Source organism: Xiphophorus hellerii, chromosome 19, assembly GCF_003331165.1.
Source record: "Xiphophorus hellerii strain 12219 chromosome 19, Xiphophorus_hellerii-4.1, whole genome shotgun sequence".
Taxonomy (NCBI): Eukaryota; Metazoa; Chordata; class Actinopteri; order Cyprinodontiformes; family Poeciliidae; genus Xiphophorus; species Xiphophorus hellerii.
Window position 1 is genome coordinate 27493365 of NC_045690.1, and position 18506 is coordinate 27511870.

An 18506-nucleotide genomic window follows, 5' to 3' on the forward strand; every position below is an offset into this window, starting at 1 on the left:
CAAGCAACAACTACCAAAACCGTACTTTGTTTTTTCCTTCCCAAAGAAGTCATAACTGAATGGGTTTTCTGCCTTTCCAATACAGCTGTGGCAGATTGTCGTTGTGACTGTGGTTCTGCTAAAAGGGAGGGACTTTTCTCACCTGTCGATCACTGTAGGTTCCTTAGATTGACTTTCCTTTTTTTTTTTTTGCTAATTAGCTTTAGCTGTTTGTGAAATCTGCGATGGACTGGCGACCTGTCCAGGGTGACCCCGCCTTGTTCGCTGTAGATAGGCACTAACACCCCTCCTGCCCCCACTAGCGACAAGTGTGTAAGAAGATGGACGGACGGACGGATGGATGGATGTGAAATTTGCAACAGTTGTAGGTCAGGTGATGTGTAGCCCATTCGTTGAATCCCCAGGATGATCGGGATGTTTGCTATTAAATTAGTTATTCTAAGAAATATATGCGCTGATTCTTATTGTGCTGTTAGAGTGGTATTAGTGTTGTTGTAAGTGTAGTTTTAGCACCCCCAACAGGAGATTTTGTAAATAGCAAGTGACGTCACAGGAAGTAAAAAATCGGTGGATGTTTACATGGTGCTTGATGTCTGATCATTATCCACGTCCATCTGCCTCCATCCTTCGTCTTTCGTGTTATCGTCTTTTCACTGTACTGTCTTTCCCACTTCACCACGAAGTAGATGACCGGCAGCAAGGTTCAACAACTTTCTGCATTAGTAAACCTGTGGACAAAGAGAATTGTCTTCAGTGTGTTAATGGAAGAAAGGTGTTGAACCTTGCTGCCGGTCCTCTACTTCGTGGTGAAGTGGGAAAGACAGTACACTTATGTTTCTCAACTGCATGGAACAGAAACTTTATCAAAACATATTTTATAGTGCATGTAAAAACTTAGGGGATAAATGTCTTACAAAGCAGAAAAGCGAATAAAAAAGAGGGAGTAGGGAAGAAAAGAGGGATGGGAACAGGGGAGGAGAGGGTATAGAGGGAAGAAAATCAACAAGCAATCATAACTTTAATTTGGTCTCCATATTAATGAGCACAGAGCTGAAATGTCAGCAAAAAGGCAGTCATACATGAAAAACATCTAATGTAATTTGAACATTAGATTTTTTTTTCCCTTGCTCTTCTCACAGATTCATCCACCAAATGAGGGAAATTAGAGGCTGCATAGCAGAGCGACTATCAGAAGTGTTAGGGAGGGATATATTTTCTTTTTCTAGAATGTTTTTTTCAGAATAGATTTTATTCCTGTTAATAAATGTGGTCGTGTCTTATGCTTGTGACCTCTGTGAATGTTTTTGTTCAGAAGGTTTGAAAGGTTTTGCTTGTGACTGGTGCTTTTTCCCTCTTGATTAGCTGCAAGAAAGAACATTTATGACTGAATTATGACGATAATCAATATAGATGGAAAAATTGCAGAAATAGCCATTTAAAAATACTGGTTGTTACTGGGAAATACAACTTAAAATTGGGCCCATGTTTTCTTCACACAATTGTCAGAGTAACAAGATCAAATCCTGTAATTAATTTTGTCCTTAAAATAAACAGGCATTTACAAAAGCCACATGAACGACGACATAAAAATGTTGCTGTGAATTAATAAATAACAGTGGTCTTCATACAAGTATTACCATCATGTGGCTGCTTTACATGTTTGTCTGTTTGTTATACTGTATATCTACATTACATGTATCATTTTCACAGTCAGTTCTCCTACTGACTGGAGAAATTCAAACTCTTTATGGTGGGAGTCAGTATCCTTTGTCATCTTGACTGTTTACTATATGGACCAAAAAGTACAGAGGACCTCACTTACTTAAATCACTATGATGAACTTATGATGATCTTTACTTCAGTGCCCAACTTATGGCAAATTCTTACGGCATTAAATCTCCACCAGGCTAACTAAAATGGTTAAACCATATCCCAACAAGTTAAACTCAAGGAAAGTGCAACACTCACCATCTTTCAATTTTGGGAAGAGCAGCTGTAATGGTCATGATGGGCCTCTCTAGAGAAAGGCCCATGATGTGTTTGCTCCATTCAAACCACCTCCATTTAAAATAAGTTTTAAAACTGGACCATCTACAAATTTCTATCAAATTCTAAAACAACAGTATATAAATCTTATAAAGTCTATAAAATGCTACAAGCCACAGAGGCCGCTACGTTCCCAGGTGTTATAACCACTACTTGGATAATAGAAGGCAGTTCATCTGAAAATGGACCAGTCCATTAGATCATTCATGGATGAATATTGAGCAAACACAAGAGATGCAGAATTTTCCATTTATCAGTTCATCAATGAGTGTTGACTCCTCCATAAAGACCTGCTGGAAGTTCATTTTGCTGTGCTTTTAAGGTATTTGTGTATCTAAAACTAAAGAGTCTTACATTATTTTATTGTATGTCATTGACTTTCACCTCTTGTTGATAAAAGGAGAATAAACTAGTGTAATTATACATTTTGCATAAATTTTGACTCTACTTTCTGTGTTGGTGTTAGTTTCTGAAAGTTTAGAAAAGCTTTCTGTCAGAGGAAAAAGTGGGTGAGACTTTGGCATTGCAAATGAGGCAACAACAAAAGACCTGGCAACATGTTTGAATTGTCACCATGGAAACTCGATGAATGAGCCATTTGACTGGCCAGTAAATACAGCCTTGCATCGAATCACGTGTGTGTTTGGAGGTTGTGTGGTTGGCTCTCAGGGCATTTGTACAAAACAAACAGTTTGAGGTCTCTATAAGTCTGTTGAGATAAACGCACAAATTTAAAGAAAAAAGATGGGAGAGAGTAAAAACTGAGCAGTATTCAACAGGGATTATTTAAAGCTTAAAGGAAACAGTCTCTGCCTTACTTCATAAATTAATTTACTAGTTTATATATTTTCAGATTAAATGGAAAATATCCCTAAAGCTGTCACATAAAACATCTCTCATCTGTTTTTTTTTGCAGACAGATGACTCATGCAGTTAAAAGAATAGAAAGCCAAGGCAGAAAAACAACCCAGTAAACATTACCTAAACAACAGACTTCACCTGAAGATGTAAAATTGTCAGAAAAAAAAAGAAACAGCACTGATTGTTCCTGAAAGAGAAAGCTCAGGAAAATGCAACTTATTTGAGAGATTTATAATTCTGGCGCAGCCTTTTTTCTATTACTGTATTTTCCGGACTACACATAGCTCTGCAGTATGAGTTGCATCAGTCAAAAAATGCAAAAACATTTTTTTTTTGTTCTCTTCATAAGTTGCATTTATTTAGAAATAGTCAAACATGAGGGGAACCTTGTTAATGTTACCGAAAGGTTCTGGTGACACATGGTGTTCAGTGACCTGCTTCTTAAACTCCTAACTGTTGGCTTTCTGTCCGGATACACTGATGTCTGATATCTAAATCAAGACAGACTCCCAAACAAAGATGTTTGTTAAAGGAGAACAAAATCTAAACCTACATGTGTGAAAAAATGACCCTAAAATAACAGAGATGGACATTTAGTGCAACAGACACCTCATGCAGGAGATTGTTACTTTTGTTACAGTCGGTTACCTATTCTCAAAAAAGCTTGGGATGAATGGGACAAAACGCTTGTGCTAATGTTGTAATAAAGCACAGAAGATTAGCTAATCCTCACACTTTTGCTTTCTGCATAGGCTCTCCTTTCATATGCTCCTCTATCACGCTCAAATGAATAGTTTTAGCAGAAAAAACAAGACTTGTCCCTAGAGGTGAATTATTTACACTATTTATTTATAACCAAAGTGCAAAACTAGAAAAAAGTGTAGCATTGTGTCATAAAAGCTGAGTTTTTGAGAAAAGTCTTAACCCCTTTAATTAATCCAACCAAGCTGTTGTTGGATTAATTCAACATTATTGTCACAATGAACACCAATTCCAACTATGAATGCATCCTAATGCCAGAGATTGTCCCTAACGGACCAGGAGCAGCAGTGTTGATAATCAAAAGGCTGACAGCAGTGCTTACTGAATATAAACACGACCTAAAGCAACTAGTGGCTACTTTATAAAACTGTTTGCAAATGTAAAATATTAATAGCATAGGAAATCCCCAATCTCACCTCCTACTATAATCATACAAAGTTGATTAGATAAAAAAATAATAATAATAAAATGTATGAAATATTTATTTAAATCAGATTACTGCATATCATCTTAGTCTATGCTTGTTGTTTCTCACAAAATCTCTGCAAACAGGCTTGGAGCCAACCTTGGTATGACTTTGGCTCAGTGCTCCACGTCAAACTACTTTTAGTTCCACGTTAGATTTCAGCTTGTTTCTGCGTGTGAGAGAGAGTTAGTGTCAGGTTTCACTCAGAAAGTGTTCCTGGGAAGATGAGGGGGTCTCAAGAGAGACGAGATACAGAGCTGGAGAGAAGAGAGGGGGCGGGGGAGGGGAGAAGCTAGTGAGATGCTGCTGAGTCGTGTCTCTTTGTTCTAAAGCAGATATATCCCCGACTTTATCAAGACTGACAGAACAAACGCAGAGGAAACAGCCTCCCACAGGACATATAATCCACACACGCACGCCATCACACACACACAAAGACTTAGTTCATACTTAGCAACATACACATAGGACAAAATAGTAGAGATATAAAGCAAAGAGATTTTGTAGAAGTTTAGAGGACAGTGACGCTAAACAGATCATGCACATTTCTAAGCACTCATTTACTGACTACTGAACAATGACAGGCTCTCAGTCCAAAGCTTTTAAAGTAAAACAAACTTGTCTGTCCAGAAATAGACAACTAACTCAACTATGTCAATATTCCATTAACAATATATATACAACGTTTACAACACCTTGGGTATTATGTGACCCAGGCAGATCCTCCATCTCGAGACTAAGGGTCTACCAAATATTGCTAACATTTGCAGACATTTTTACCTCCATCTGAATCTTGTAGCAGTTTTATTTATTATCCCAGACAGCATGGCAGAGTGCAAAGATTGCAGTTCCTCCTACAAACTTTGACAGACGAAAATCCAACAGCTGGAAGTGAAAACATACTACACTACAGATAACTTCATGAGGACTGCATTCACCCAACACAAACACATTTCCAATATCCAGGTTCCTCTAGTTATGCAGCTGATCCTTGACTTCCTCACACCTGACACAGACTACTGTTTCAGACTCTGCCCTCTCTGCAACCCATACATGGATCCCATCAACCATCAGAAAGGATAGTTCCCACAGTATGAAAGGAAAGGGAATCACTAGAATATCTACATACAGAGATGCTGACTTCTGTTAAACTGATGTGTTCACTGATATCTGCATAAACAAAGGAAAAACAGGAAGGCAGCACATCACCCCAGTTTTAAAATACTTCTGTTAGTTCATAAATCACTGAACGGTTTAGCGCCACAATAAGTTAAAGATCTGCTGCTGTTGTATCAACCTTCCAGACCATCCAGATCTTCTGGTTCTGGTTCTGCTCTGCATCCCCAGAACCACTGAGATCCTTTGAATCAAGGCTAAAAACTCACGTGTTTACAAGTGCCTTTGCTTAATAATGACTGAAAAATAGATTAACTGTGGTCTGGACTTTTCATTACTTGTCTTTATTCTGCCACTGTATTGTGGCAGAACACAGAATGTTTCTTTGTGTTCCTTTTTTGGTTTGTTTATTAGTTGTTATGTTCTTGTCAAGTAAAGCACTTTGAACTGACTTAATGCTGAACTGTGCTATGCAAACAAACTTGACTTGTTCATTGTGTTGTGATTTTGACTCTAAGTTTGAACATCTTTATTACTGAGGAGAACAAAACCCTATATTGCAATATATTATAAACAAGTGGAGAATATGATGACAGGGACAAGCGGGCGTTAACTTAGTGATTGCAGAAACAAAAACCCTTTCTTTGACTGATTCAGAAATTTGACTACAACATGTTTTATATGTTTATATTATATTTTTGTGGAACATAAATCCCTGTTTGTATTTCTAATAAGCTTAATGTTACATCTGACCCATTTACAAAAGGAATAATCATGCTTTTATCAGTCTAGATGATCTCTGACGAAATGTAACCTTCTCAGCACATTTGCTAGAAGAAGAAAAAAGAAATTGCTGGACAATTTCTATAAAAACAGTGATTGATTAGTGATTAGTGATGTTGGGCTATTATTACTATTTTTTAACCACTTTTTTGCTATAAAATTTGTGTAAAGATAATCTTTAGAAAGAGACATTGAAATATTGTTTTTTGATTTTCTATTTTTCCAAATTTTTCTCCTGTTCACTGACATTTATTTAGCTGTTTTTTCTTCTTCTTTTTACTTATTCCTGACACGACTGAGTTTTATTAAGCTGTTTGTCCTTTTTCTTATTTTTATGTTTTCTTTATTTAACTACTTCATATTTGTGTTTTTTATTATGTACATTTCCTTTTACTCACTGGAAGTATCAAAATTCTTTCCTATCTTCAAACAAATTCTTTTCCCTCGTTTCGTCTTTCGTTTGCATTTTATTTTCCTTAGCTCTTAGCAGAAGGAGGGTGAGAGCATTACTAACACAGCAAGGATCGTGGCAACAATTACATGTGAAATTAGCCTCGCCTCATAGCCTAGAGTGTAATTCCAACCTTCTGAGGCGTGGCAAAGTCATCTGTCTCTAATTAAAGATTTTCCCTCAACCTCTTTCTTTTCCAGTCTCTCTCTCTGTCTCACTCTCACAGGTTAATACTAAACTTTACTTATCCTCCCGTCTCTCTCTTTGAGTTATCGTCAGGCTGCTTGAAAGAGTTAGTGAAAAAAATTAAGTCAAGTTCATTTCAGCAACCAGGCAGTTCAAAGTGCATCATAAAAACATCATATTTATCATTTATGAGACAAATAACATGTATTACATCTTGTCAAATTCTATCATCAAAATCATTATGAAAATACACATAAAATATGTTGATCAATTTTCCTCCTACTACTAATCAAAAGTAACTCTAACCAGATGGGGTTTTAGTCTAGATTTAAAGGAACTCAGTGTTTTGGCTGTTTTGGAGTTTTTTTGTTAGTTTGTTCCAGATTTGTGGTGCATAAAAGCTGAATGTTGCTTCTCCATGTTTGGACCTGAGAAGTCTGCAAGGTTGATACAACAACAACAACAACAGATCTTTATTGTATTGTGGCATTAAGCTGCTAAGTGATTTCTGAACTAACTACAATATTTTACAGTCTATTCTCTGAGCTACAGGGAGCCAGTGGGAGGACTATAGAAGAGAATGATGTGCTGTATTTTCCTGGTTTTAGTGAGAACAGCAGCAGCAGCGTTCTGGATCAGCAGGAGCTGATTGATATTTTTTAGGCAGACATGTGAAATCTCTATTGTGGGTAATCTTGCTATAATCCTGAAAATATTCTTTAGGTCATAGAAGGCCAACTTTGTAATCATCTTCATGTGTTTCTGAAGGTTATTCAGAGACACATGTTTCTAGCTTTCACTAATTTCTAGCTGTAGTAACTGAGGCCGTGTGCTGACTATAGACTTTTAGGTCCAAAGATATTAACTTCAGTTTTGTTTCTGTTCAGCTGGAGAAAGTTATGGCACATCCACACTTTTATCTGTTCTAAGCATCTGTTCAGAGTCACTTGGTGGCATCATAATGTAGGGCTGTGTATCATCTGCATAGTTATGTTATCTAATCTTATTTCTTCTTAACCTGAGCTGGTGGGAAGATGTAGATATAAATAGGAGGGATTCCAGGATTGATCCTTGGGGTACCCCAAATATGACTTCTGTCCACTGCGATGAGAAGATACTTACTGAAACAAAGAAATTCCTGTTGTCTTCCATTCTCTTGTCTTTAGTAACAATAATTTTCTTATTTTTAATTCTATAGAAAAACAGAGCAGATGGGTGCAGTCCTCTAAATGGTGTTTCATTTTGATGTCGGCTTGGTCTATTTTCTCTTTTTATGAAATATTTATTTCAATATTCGAAATGTCCAAAAGCCTCATATTCAATACATTAGAAATTATTGAATTATTGAAACTATTGAAAAGGTAATGTATTTCAGTAGCTCAGTTCACTAGTGAAACATTATGTAGATTATTTCTGTTTGTAAGCCTTAATTTCTGTTTGTTTTTTGTTTCATATTTTAGATATACAGTACAGACCAAAAGTTTGGACACACCTTTTAATTCAATGAGTTTCCTTTATTTTCATGACTATTGACATTGTAGATTCACACTGAAGGCATCAAAACTATGAATAACACATGTGGAAATATGCACTAAACAAAAAAGTGTAAAACAACTGAAAATACCCCTTATATTCTAGTTTCTTCAGAGTAGCAACCTTTTGCTGTGATTACTGCTTTGCACACACTCTGCATTTTCTTGATGAGCTTCAAGAGGTCGTCACCTGAAATGGTTTTCACTTCATAGGTGCCCTGTCAGGTTAATAAGTGGGATTTCTTGCCTTATAAATAGTCATGAAAATAAAGAAAACCCATTGAATTAGAAGGTGTGTCCAAACTTTTGGTCTGTACTGTATGTTGTATTAAAACTATATACAAATAGGCAGATTTTCTGTGAATAATTTGTATTTAAGAAACGAACTGTAAATATTGGATCATAAATAGGAGGGACTCCACTGTATTTTGAAAGGTAGATGTGATTTTTTTTTTTTTTTTTTTTTTAAGACATCGACATCAAACGGATGAGTTTATGTAAAGCAACTTTGGCCTTGCTTCCCATATTTATTTGATTTTACAATGAATGTTGTGTGCGTAATGTATGAATAGAAAGTTTCCAGTAGTAAGAAATAATTGTGTTTAAATATTAAATGTCTTTTTTCAAAGGAAGTAGTTTCAGTACACCAGTGTGTGCTAATTTATTTAGTGTTTCTTCATTTGGTAAACCAGAGATAACCAGACAGCCAGTAAAACACACACTGCTTGTAAGTATGACTTCAGACAGAGCTCCTCTGTCACACTCGCTGTGATTGGTTTTGGAACCTAGTTAATGAGCAGGTGTGTGTATGAGTGGGAAACTGCGTGAGTGTGTGTGTACCAGTGGTTCAGTGCTCCATCAGAGCACCATGGGCTATTTGAAATGAGAATTTAGTGGCAGAGATGCACACACACATTCACACATACACTCTCCTGATAGCCACTGTAATTAGTTGGACTCTACTGGAACTCGCCACAGGGAGAGCGACAGAGAAAGAGCAGGAGAGGGAGGGAAGCAAGAAGGAGTGGAGCTCTATCTGTGATGACTTAATGCAAAGAAATAACGTCAAATTAAATCTTAAATGGAATTTTCTGATTTGTCCACAGGGAACCATGTATTATCCTTACACCTTTTCACTTTTAAAGTTTTTTAACATGCAGTCAAACAAAGTCAGACTGCATGACTGTCAGAGTTACAATGATGTACATCAACATACCATAGAAATTTTATTTTATAAAAGCAGCATGCAAATTATGAATAAGGGTCAGTCAAATTTGCTGGAAAGTAAACTTTCCTGTTTAAGCATTAGTCAGCTGATCAGTAAGTACAGTAGATGTCTGTTTACATTCATTTGTTTTTTCTTCGTAGATTCCTTGTCACATTATATAAGGTGTCTAAGAATGCATGATGATGTCCATGTATTGTCTAGTTATTGCTGTGGGGTAGAAACTTTATTTGATTCTGTTGCTCCTAATATTCATTCCTTTCTGCCATCTTCCCACCTGCATCAGTTTAAGCAGAAAATGCCCAGGGTGAAAAATGTCTTTTAAAATACTTTGTGCTATTTACTGGGAACTTTTTTAGTTTCATACTGGTAAGGGGCCACTGTGCAGACCCAAAACTTATCTGACCTTAAAAGTCTTACAGAATGAACTGTAGAGTTTCACAGAGTAATGTCTTAGATTTTATATTGGACCTTTTTCTGCTAAGACCAAATCTTGAATGAGTGCAAAACAACAGATGGATTTTCCTGCAGTTACTTTTAGACTACTTGGTGCAGGTAGACGTTTTACTCCCTTTTTATAATATAACAAGAAAAACAAAAACAACAACAAAAAAACCCATTTATTATTTTAATTTATATGATCCAAATGTATTATATTAGTGGTTGCATGCATCACTACGCACATCGGAATCAAAGAACATACAAACACTCCTCAGCAGCTATTCTCCCTCCTATCCAAGGTTGATAAGTGAATCCATCTACAACATCACAATAAACAGTAGAGTCTCAGCCTGCCAAGGCTGTTCGCACAACAACTGTCAGCCAAGCTTTCCCTTTCCGGAGGACACAAACCCCTCACACATACACACACAGGCACATATCTTACTCTTTCTCAGTTTCAATTCACACACATACAAACACACACATCACATACACACACACACTTGCAGAAACATTTTGGGAAAAGAACAACTTTTGTTTGGCCCTGGCATTACTATGGTTACAAGGCTGAGTTCTGTGTTCAAGAGAATCACTGCAAGGTTCTTTAACAGTCACACAGAGTGAAAAAACAAAATGCAACTGAATGAAAACACAGGAAGGTTGGAGGTTTTTTTTTTTAACATGGCACTCAAAACAGGCAAGCTGAAAATGTTTCCCTTCAACACATGCAGTAGCGGGAGTTGTTAGTGGTTTGCTTTGATTGGTGGATTTCTGCGTAATATGTGATTTGGAGTGATAAGACAACTGAGAAAACACCAGATCTGCATTTCTAGGTGATCTGCATTTATTCAACTTAACAATCAAGAAATATTAGCATTAGCAGATAGCATGAGCCACAGATCTCTAGCCCAATCTGTACAAAATAACAGTCAATGTTAGCATATGTCCATGTTACCATGTAGTCGTAACAAAACACAGTCAAATGTCATTATGATGTAAGAAAGACTCAGGTGGAAACACACTATACTGTCAAAAGTATTTGCTCACCCATTAAAATTATAGGAGTCAGGTGTTCCAATCACTTCCATGGCCACAGGCAGGGGGGGCGCAAGGAATCTTTCTGCCCCATGACAAAAATTAGATTGCCCCCCACACAGCTGCTGTTACAATTTGTTGAGTCTATTTTACCTACAAAAAGCATCACAATTGCTTTCTTTGGTCCAATACTGATACTAGGACAATATTTAATGCTCATGAATTTTACATACAACAGTTCACAAACAGTATGCAAGTAGGTTGCATACTTTTTTTCTCTTACTGAAATGTCTCTCCCCACAAGCAACAGTCATAGGCAACGTGCAAAATATACATAAAGCAATGCGGACTACTAAACAAATGCTATGTAGTTGCATTTTATTCAAGCTGCAGTATATAACTTTAATAAAAAATATGTTTTTGTTAACACTGTCACCATGTCGTGCCAATTTGTTATGAGACAGATAATCTGTGAAAACAATCAATCTCCTCCACCTTATCCCTGAACTACTATTACTGGCTAAAGTAATGCAACATTCCGGCCAAAACAACCAATCAGAACCAGTAGGAGGGTCTTAGCGCTGTCAATCAACCTCATACACTCACTGCTAAATGTGCTAATGGTGGAAAAACAACTTATCATTACAGGAAAACCGTTTATCTGCTGTCATTGGTAGCTATGCTAACCAGACTGAGCATTCACAACAGGCTGCGCTAGCTACAGCATAGGGATGAGCAGTCACATGAGATTGTGATCGACAGCACTAAAACTCTCCTGCCACTGATTGGTCGTTCCTAGATAGCACTGGATGAAGGCAGAGGAAATAGATTTTTCACAGATTATCTCTCATGCCATACTGTCACAATATTAGGCCTGTCACGATAGCAAATTTTGCTGAGCGATTAATTGTCTCAAAAATTATTGCGATAAACGATAATATTGTTTGAAGACCTTTTTACACTGATTTAATGGAAATGACATAATAATCCATGCGATTTCCTGCCAAAGATAGATACACTTTATTTTCAAAAGAACACTAAGCACTTGAGCTGATAAACAAAATAAACAAAACAACCAAAAACGAAAATAAAATGGATTCTCAGTCTCCATTAACAAAAAACTCACTTGGAAAAAAAAAACTAAACAACATAAAGTAAAAGTGGAAATAAATACTGCATTCAACCAAAAGAGTGCAGATTATGAAGTCTGTATATTATGTTGCCCTTCAGTAATAATTAGATTTAAATAGAGAAGATGGGCACATTGACTACCTGATGCAATAATTCACACTACATGATTTTTTGCTGCTATTTTTCCCTTTACAACAATCTTAAAACGTTGATCTTTCTAAGATTGTGTGGTGTGTTACGGTAGATCGTCCTCCGATCTAAATCAGGGTTTTCCCCACTGGGATCTTAACGCAGCCTGTTGAATGTGACAGGCAACCAATCAGAAAGCGCAGATTCTCCTCCGCGCTTTCTGAGGGGAAATTACGGAGGGGAATCCCAAACAGCTGACACGGCGCAACCCGAAGTCCAGCGGACATTGGAGATGATACCTGGAAACAACATTAATGTTTATTCAACATGCAAAGAATATAGAAATGACAAGAGGAGGAGTTGGAGCTAAATTGCTACCGCAGTTGATAAACCCGGTAACTTTTCAGCTGTTCTTCGTTAACGTGACATAAATAGGTTCTAATAATTTTCATTCAGTCAGGACTTTACGCTGACACTAGCCACATGCATTCCAGGTAGATTGTAGTAAAGCATTGATTAATGCCTGGTTTTAAAATTTGTTAACTGAACTTGTAGCCATTATTCTGTGCCCATTGTTGGACACCACAGGGCAGGAACCCGATCGAACCGTTATACCTAGGATTTCTGTCGGCTAATGTGTGATCTGTCAGGGTTTGAAAACGGGCCTACAATCGGCCGACAGCTCTAAGATCGTGTCGTCTGCCCTGAGCTTTACACTAAGGAAATGAGAAAGGAGGGTCAGTGGAGAGCACCGGAGTTGAGCCTTTTTTCATTCGGTGTCATTAACAGAAAGAGAAAAAGGGGAAGAGACGATAATGCCGATAATTAAAATGACGTCGATAGTTTTAATTTATCGTACGATTAATCGATTTATCGTTTATCGCGACAGGCCTACACAATATAATGGCAGTTTTAACAAATATGTAAAAAAAATAAAATAAAATTTTTAAGTAACATACTGCAGCTTTAATTTCACTTAGGAGAGGACGGGTCAGGAGGGACATGGGCTAGAGCTGCTGTATATATACACGTATATATACATAAACATATATATACACGTATATTATATATATATACTTCTTTAGAACAAATCTACAAAATATTAAATTGCATCTTCCAGTGTCTTCCTTGCAGCAGCCAGTCACTGCATGTTGGCATTTTGGATCATTTTGCTCGCCTTGCTTTGCTACATTTAGTGCAAGACCTTCAATCTCCCCAAATCCAAACCACTGTTTGGATATATACACACATGCATATACTGTATATGTACTGTATGTGCATAAATGAATCACCTAGGCATGCAGATTGTTTTTACAAAGAAGAATGCTTCGCTCTCAGGAGCAGTGAATTCCAGTGTGGAACTGTGATAGGATGGCACCTGTGCAAAATGTCCTCGCTCCTAAATATTCCACAGTCAACTTAAATTCTAAGAAAATGTAAGTATTTGGGAACGACAGCAACTCAGCCACCAAGTAGTAGTCCACATAAACCGACGGAGCGGGGTCAGCGGATGCTGAAGCACATAGTTGAAGAGGTCACCAACTTTCTGCAGAGTCAGTCACTACTGACCTACAAACTTCATGTGGCCTTCAGATTAGCCCAAGAACAGTGCGCAGAGAGCTTCATGGAATGGGCTTCCATGGTAACCAGCTGTATCCAAGCCAAACATCACCAAGAGCAATGCAAAGCGTCGGATGCAGTGGTGTAAAGCCACCGCCACTGGACTCTAGAGCAGTGGAGGAGCTTTCTCTGGAGTGATGAATCGCGCTTCTACATTTGGTAATGTTATGGATAAGTTGAAGCTGTTCTAGCTGCTAAGGATGGACCAAAGTCATATTGAACCATATGGGTTATCAATGGGATGCTACATAAGCTCATATGTGAGTCAAAGCAGGTGAGCCAATACTTCTGGCAATATAGTGTATTCTAAGACCTATCATTAATACAGAAAGGAAAAATAAGCATTTGAACAGTATAAATAAGAGGACAGAAGTGGATCATAAAACTTGCCTTTTCCAAGTGGAGAAAATAATAAAAGGAGAGAAGAATTACTTCAGTTTTGTTTCTTGCTCAACTGAAAAAAGTTGTGCCATATCCTCGCGTTGACTTGTTTAATGGATCTACTTAGCACTGGAATGGGTTCATATTAACCTGTTGACAATGTAATGTAGAGCTTATCTATTATTTGTTTCATCTGAGCTAATGGGAAATACATAAGGGGCAATTTTACAATATGAGAATGTGAGTTAGTCCCATCATTACAAGAGGAATACATAGTACATTTTATAAAAATTAAATTAATTTATTTTTGTATGTATAGTATTTTATTCTTATGGTAGGGTCACCTGCTGGCATAACTTGATTATGCATTTTGATAAATTTACAGATCTGTCCTGTAGATTTAAATGTAAATCTAGTGTACAGGTCTTGAAGCACACAAATTATGTTTTAATTTTCACTTAAAGTTACACAGAAAAGCAGATTCAATGCTTTAGGTTGGCCATTTAAGAAAGTGTTCACCAATCTGTTGTGGAGAGAGAAAATATTAGATAATAATACTGCAAAGTAATGTTATCTATTATTCTGGAAGACACACAAAAAAATTTTACCCTTTAAAATTTTGAAAAGACAAGAATTTAGGAGATGACAGAAAATGCCAATCAAATTCGGGACAATTGAGTACCCGAGACTAAGACACTGTGGTAAGTTCCACTAAATTCATTTAGCTTGTTAGATTCTTATGAACAGAGATGTGCTATATGCAGATACACAATGGACTGACAGATGGATTCAGATAAAGTGTGGGAAACAAAAAACATGACATCTCTGTCCACAGGCCTTTTCCACCATGAAGGTATAAAAAAATCCATATGTGAGCAGCATGCAGGGTAGACCTGTCTGCAGACCTGTCTCTGTAAGTCGCAGTGGTGAAGAGGGCAAGAAAGAGTATACCAAAGCGACCTTGGACTAGGCGAAGAAATACTGTTGAGATTAACATCAATAATTCAGCAGAAGAGTTGACACATCAAAAAAATGAGAGAGAGAAAGTGAAAAAGGAGAAGACAATGCCCACTGACTCTGGAATCATCTAAAATTCATGCATGCATCATCGCTTCCATGAATATTCATTAGGAGATGAATATTTAAGTGTGACTCCTATGGAGAAATTAAGTTCATCTTTACACTTATCAATAATTCGCAGGCCAGGTGACTCTCATCAAGCAAATAAATAAATCATGCCATTGTGTGCACACACACAGGCGAGCATGCGCATGGACAAACACACGCATACACACCCCCAACCCCACAGCGAAACACACAAAGTAAGGCAGAACAAAAAAAAAAAAAAAGAAATCTTTGAAAACAACACAAAGTTATGATTCTTCACAGCTATGTTCTGGTTCAAATGGAAGACATCTTCATTCCCTCGAGCCAGTGCATATGGAAACCCCCTGATATTTCATGTAACATGATCCCGCAAATATTTGGATCATTGACTTGTTCTGTTATGGCCTTAAATGACAAATGACTGCAAACATCTAATTCAAGGGGTTATCAGATTGGGCTTGTAGTCACAGTAGCTCCTATGACTACAAGTCGGAAAGAGGAGGGTGGTATATCTAGAGTAGCTGATGGCTTGTGAATATTTTAATGTTCACTCATATCTATCTGGTGTGTATTGTTTGATCTGGGCTCTCTGGTTCAGTTTGTATTTTCCATCGTTAGGTAAAATAATTTGCTTTGTGGTAATATGTTCACTTGATCCTTTCTAATCAGCATTTAGACTATCCTTGCTTTTTGTTTTAGAAATGGATTGCTTTTATTCACTTTACAGGATCGCAGACCTAAAGGTTGCAGTTTTTAAAGGAGGGTTAGAGTTTTCCAATTACAATATTATTTGTCAGTCAGCTGTAATTCAAATCCAGAGCAGAAATTTTGTTTCCTGAAGGTTCTCAGAAAAAATCATCCACTGGAAACCAAGCTCTTAGCCTTCTACCAGTGCTCCATCCAGAACATACTTCTGTGTGTGGGTTCTGCAGCAGCACAGCCTCAGAGATTAAAGCTTTAACCCTAACCCGACCCCAGAGGAACTCCAGTATCACAAAAGCCATGAACGTGAAAAAAATGCAGCCCTCTCAAGACACTGACAGTCCAAACCTGCACACAGTGTTCAAAAAACACTTTCTATGCAAAATAATAAACAAATCAATATCTTTGAACAATATTATATGGCAATATTGAGATCGCCATCTAAATATCGGCATATGTGCACTAATAGTAATCATGTGCAATAATTGTTAAAATGTGTAAATCAGCTTTTTTATCCTATTTTTTCCTTCCATTTCATTTCACTTTTGGCTAATTTGTTGTGCAGGTAAGTGATGCTTAACTGATGCACCTTTGTAGTGACAATGAAATATATAGTATATTGATACTGCATTCATGCTATAGACTGTCAAGATATTAGCAATTTACATTTTTTTTATGATTACCTTAAATAAGAAGTGAAAAGACAGGGCCAAATCTTTTTGGCAGAGAGGGATGAACCTTAACATGTGTCTATAATAATTTGTTCAGTCAATTCTGACTGTCTGTTACAAACCAGCAGAATTTTGGTCAACAACTGTCACTCATCTGAGCAGCATTCAACGATCCCTCTCAATAGCTGATAGACAAATTGAAATTATTTTGGTTTTTTTCAATGCACTTTACTCTGAAGCCTTCAGGTCTTCAACTTGCCTTATACGCAATAATTGATGAGTGACACCAACAGCAATGAAATATTTTGAATGGTTGGTTTCGAAAGGAACACTCACTCTTGCTTACTTATAAACTTTGTCACTGTAATTAATGACTTTCCATACACCTTTAGTGACTTTTGATTAAAAAACCAGAAAGTGACAAATCTAGTGTTCGCTCATATCTATCTGGTGTGTATTGTCTGATCTGGACTCTCTTTTTCTGTGTTGTTAGAGGCTTGTATACAGCTCAGCTGAAGCCCCGCTCTGTCCTGAGTAAGTAGCAAGAGCTGCTGTGAGCACTTCCTGTCACTCATCAAGCACTGCAGTCAGTCTGGTAGTCGTCTGTCCTACAGCATAATGTTGCCAATAGTCAGAGCAGAGGAGACCAATTCCACTCCGTGTTCACATTGCAAATAAATCACACATTTACAAGGTTGAGTAACCAGCTTGGACAGTTCCCAATGATATGCAATCATTAGAATCCCTGGGACATGAGGAAGCTTTAGTCCCATAACAGACTCAACGTTAGAGTTTCTTATGCATCATTATCATGTTGAGAGCTCAGTGGTAATAGTAGTTGTCTTGGAAACAGAAAGTTTGGGTTTAGTTTTAGCTAAGGCTGACTAACAATCTGTATACTGATGTATAAATGTGGCTCTAGTGTAGAAGTACGTAGAGTGATTGATATAACTAGAAATGTGCTACATAGATACATACATAGTTCATTGACTCTTACTGTCACTGGTAGCCAGTGACAGAAACAGTCCCTGACTACTTGTGAAGTCAAAGAACTTGTGCTGGAAAAGAACATTTTCCGTCTAAGAGACTCACAAAGCAGCCCATCTTACTTTGAAGAGGTGATGTCTCTGCTCTTCTGACATCATCAACTGGTGGCTGTCGGTTACCATAGCATCCATGTCCATCAGCCACTCCCACAGTTCCTGGTACTCTGCTTCAAACTCCTGCAAACTAATAATAGAAAGAAACAGGTTCATGAGTTTGTTTGCTGTGATTAAAACTTTTGAAATTATTGTTTGACTTTTATTTGCCCGACTAAGTGGCTTCATCCAAACAACAGGTAGGATGTTATGCAGCATAACTCTGTACCGGGATGTTAAGGCACTGACCCTAACCCTTCTACATCCAGACATACATCTTTGACCGATTCTCATTGCAAACCATGACACAAAGGCTGATGATGGAAAAAATGTAAAGTCTAGATAAACATATATATACATACATAAGGACATTTTGAATAATGTCATATTTGTATTAAAAGTGTCATAATTTACCGAATGACACTTTATGACAGTCATAAATATTCATTAAGACTTACTAATGTCCAAGACAGGTGTTATGTCATGTTTATGACAGTGTCATGACAGTCTTATTCACAACCCGTCAAATACAGTGTTACCAAAAAATTTTATGTTTCTACTATTGACTGTGTGTTCTCTGACTTTGTATTTATGCCTCTGCTGTTTGAACTTCAACCTAAACAAAGTCAGTGCATCCAGGTGAAAAGAGTCATAATCACTAAATCATTAAATTAACTTGTTCTCAAAAGCAATTTTATACATACATTTATTTATATCTTATT

General features: G+C 37.2%; 1 protein-coding gene across 3 annotated transcripts in view; it reads right to left on the minus strand.

Moving 5' to 3' along the window:
• Positions 1-18506, minus strand: part of akap6 (A kinase (PRKA) anchor protein 6) — a 179291-nt gene that overhangs the window by 47011 nt on the left and 113774 nt on the right. For all 3 annotated transcript variants that reach the window (XM_032548280.1, XM_032548279.1, XM_032548278.1), the window contains exon 15: positions 17755-17875. In XM_032548280.1, coding sequence (XP_032404171.1) covers positions 17755-17875 — 121 coding nt within the window. The remainder of the gene's footprint in view (positions 1-17754; positions 17876-18506) is intronic.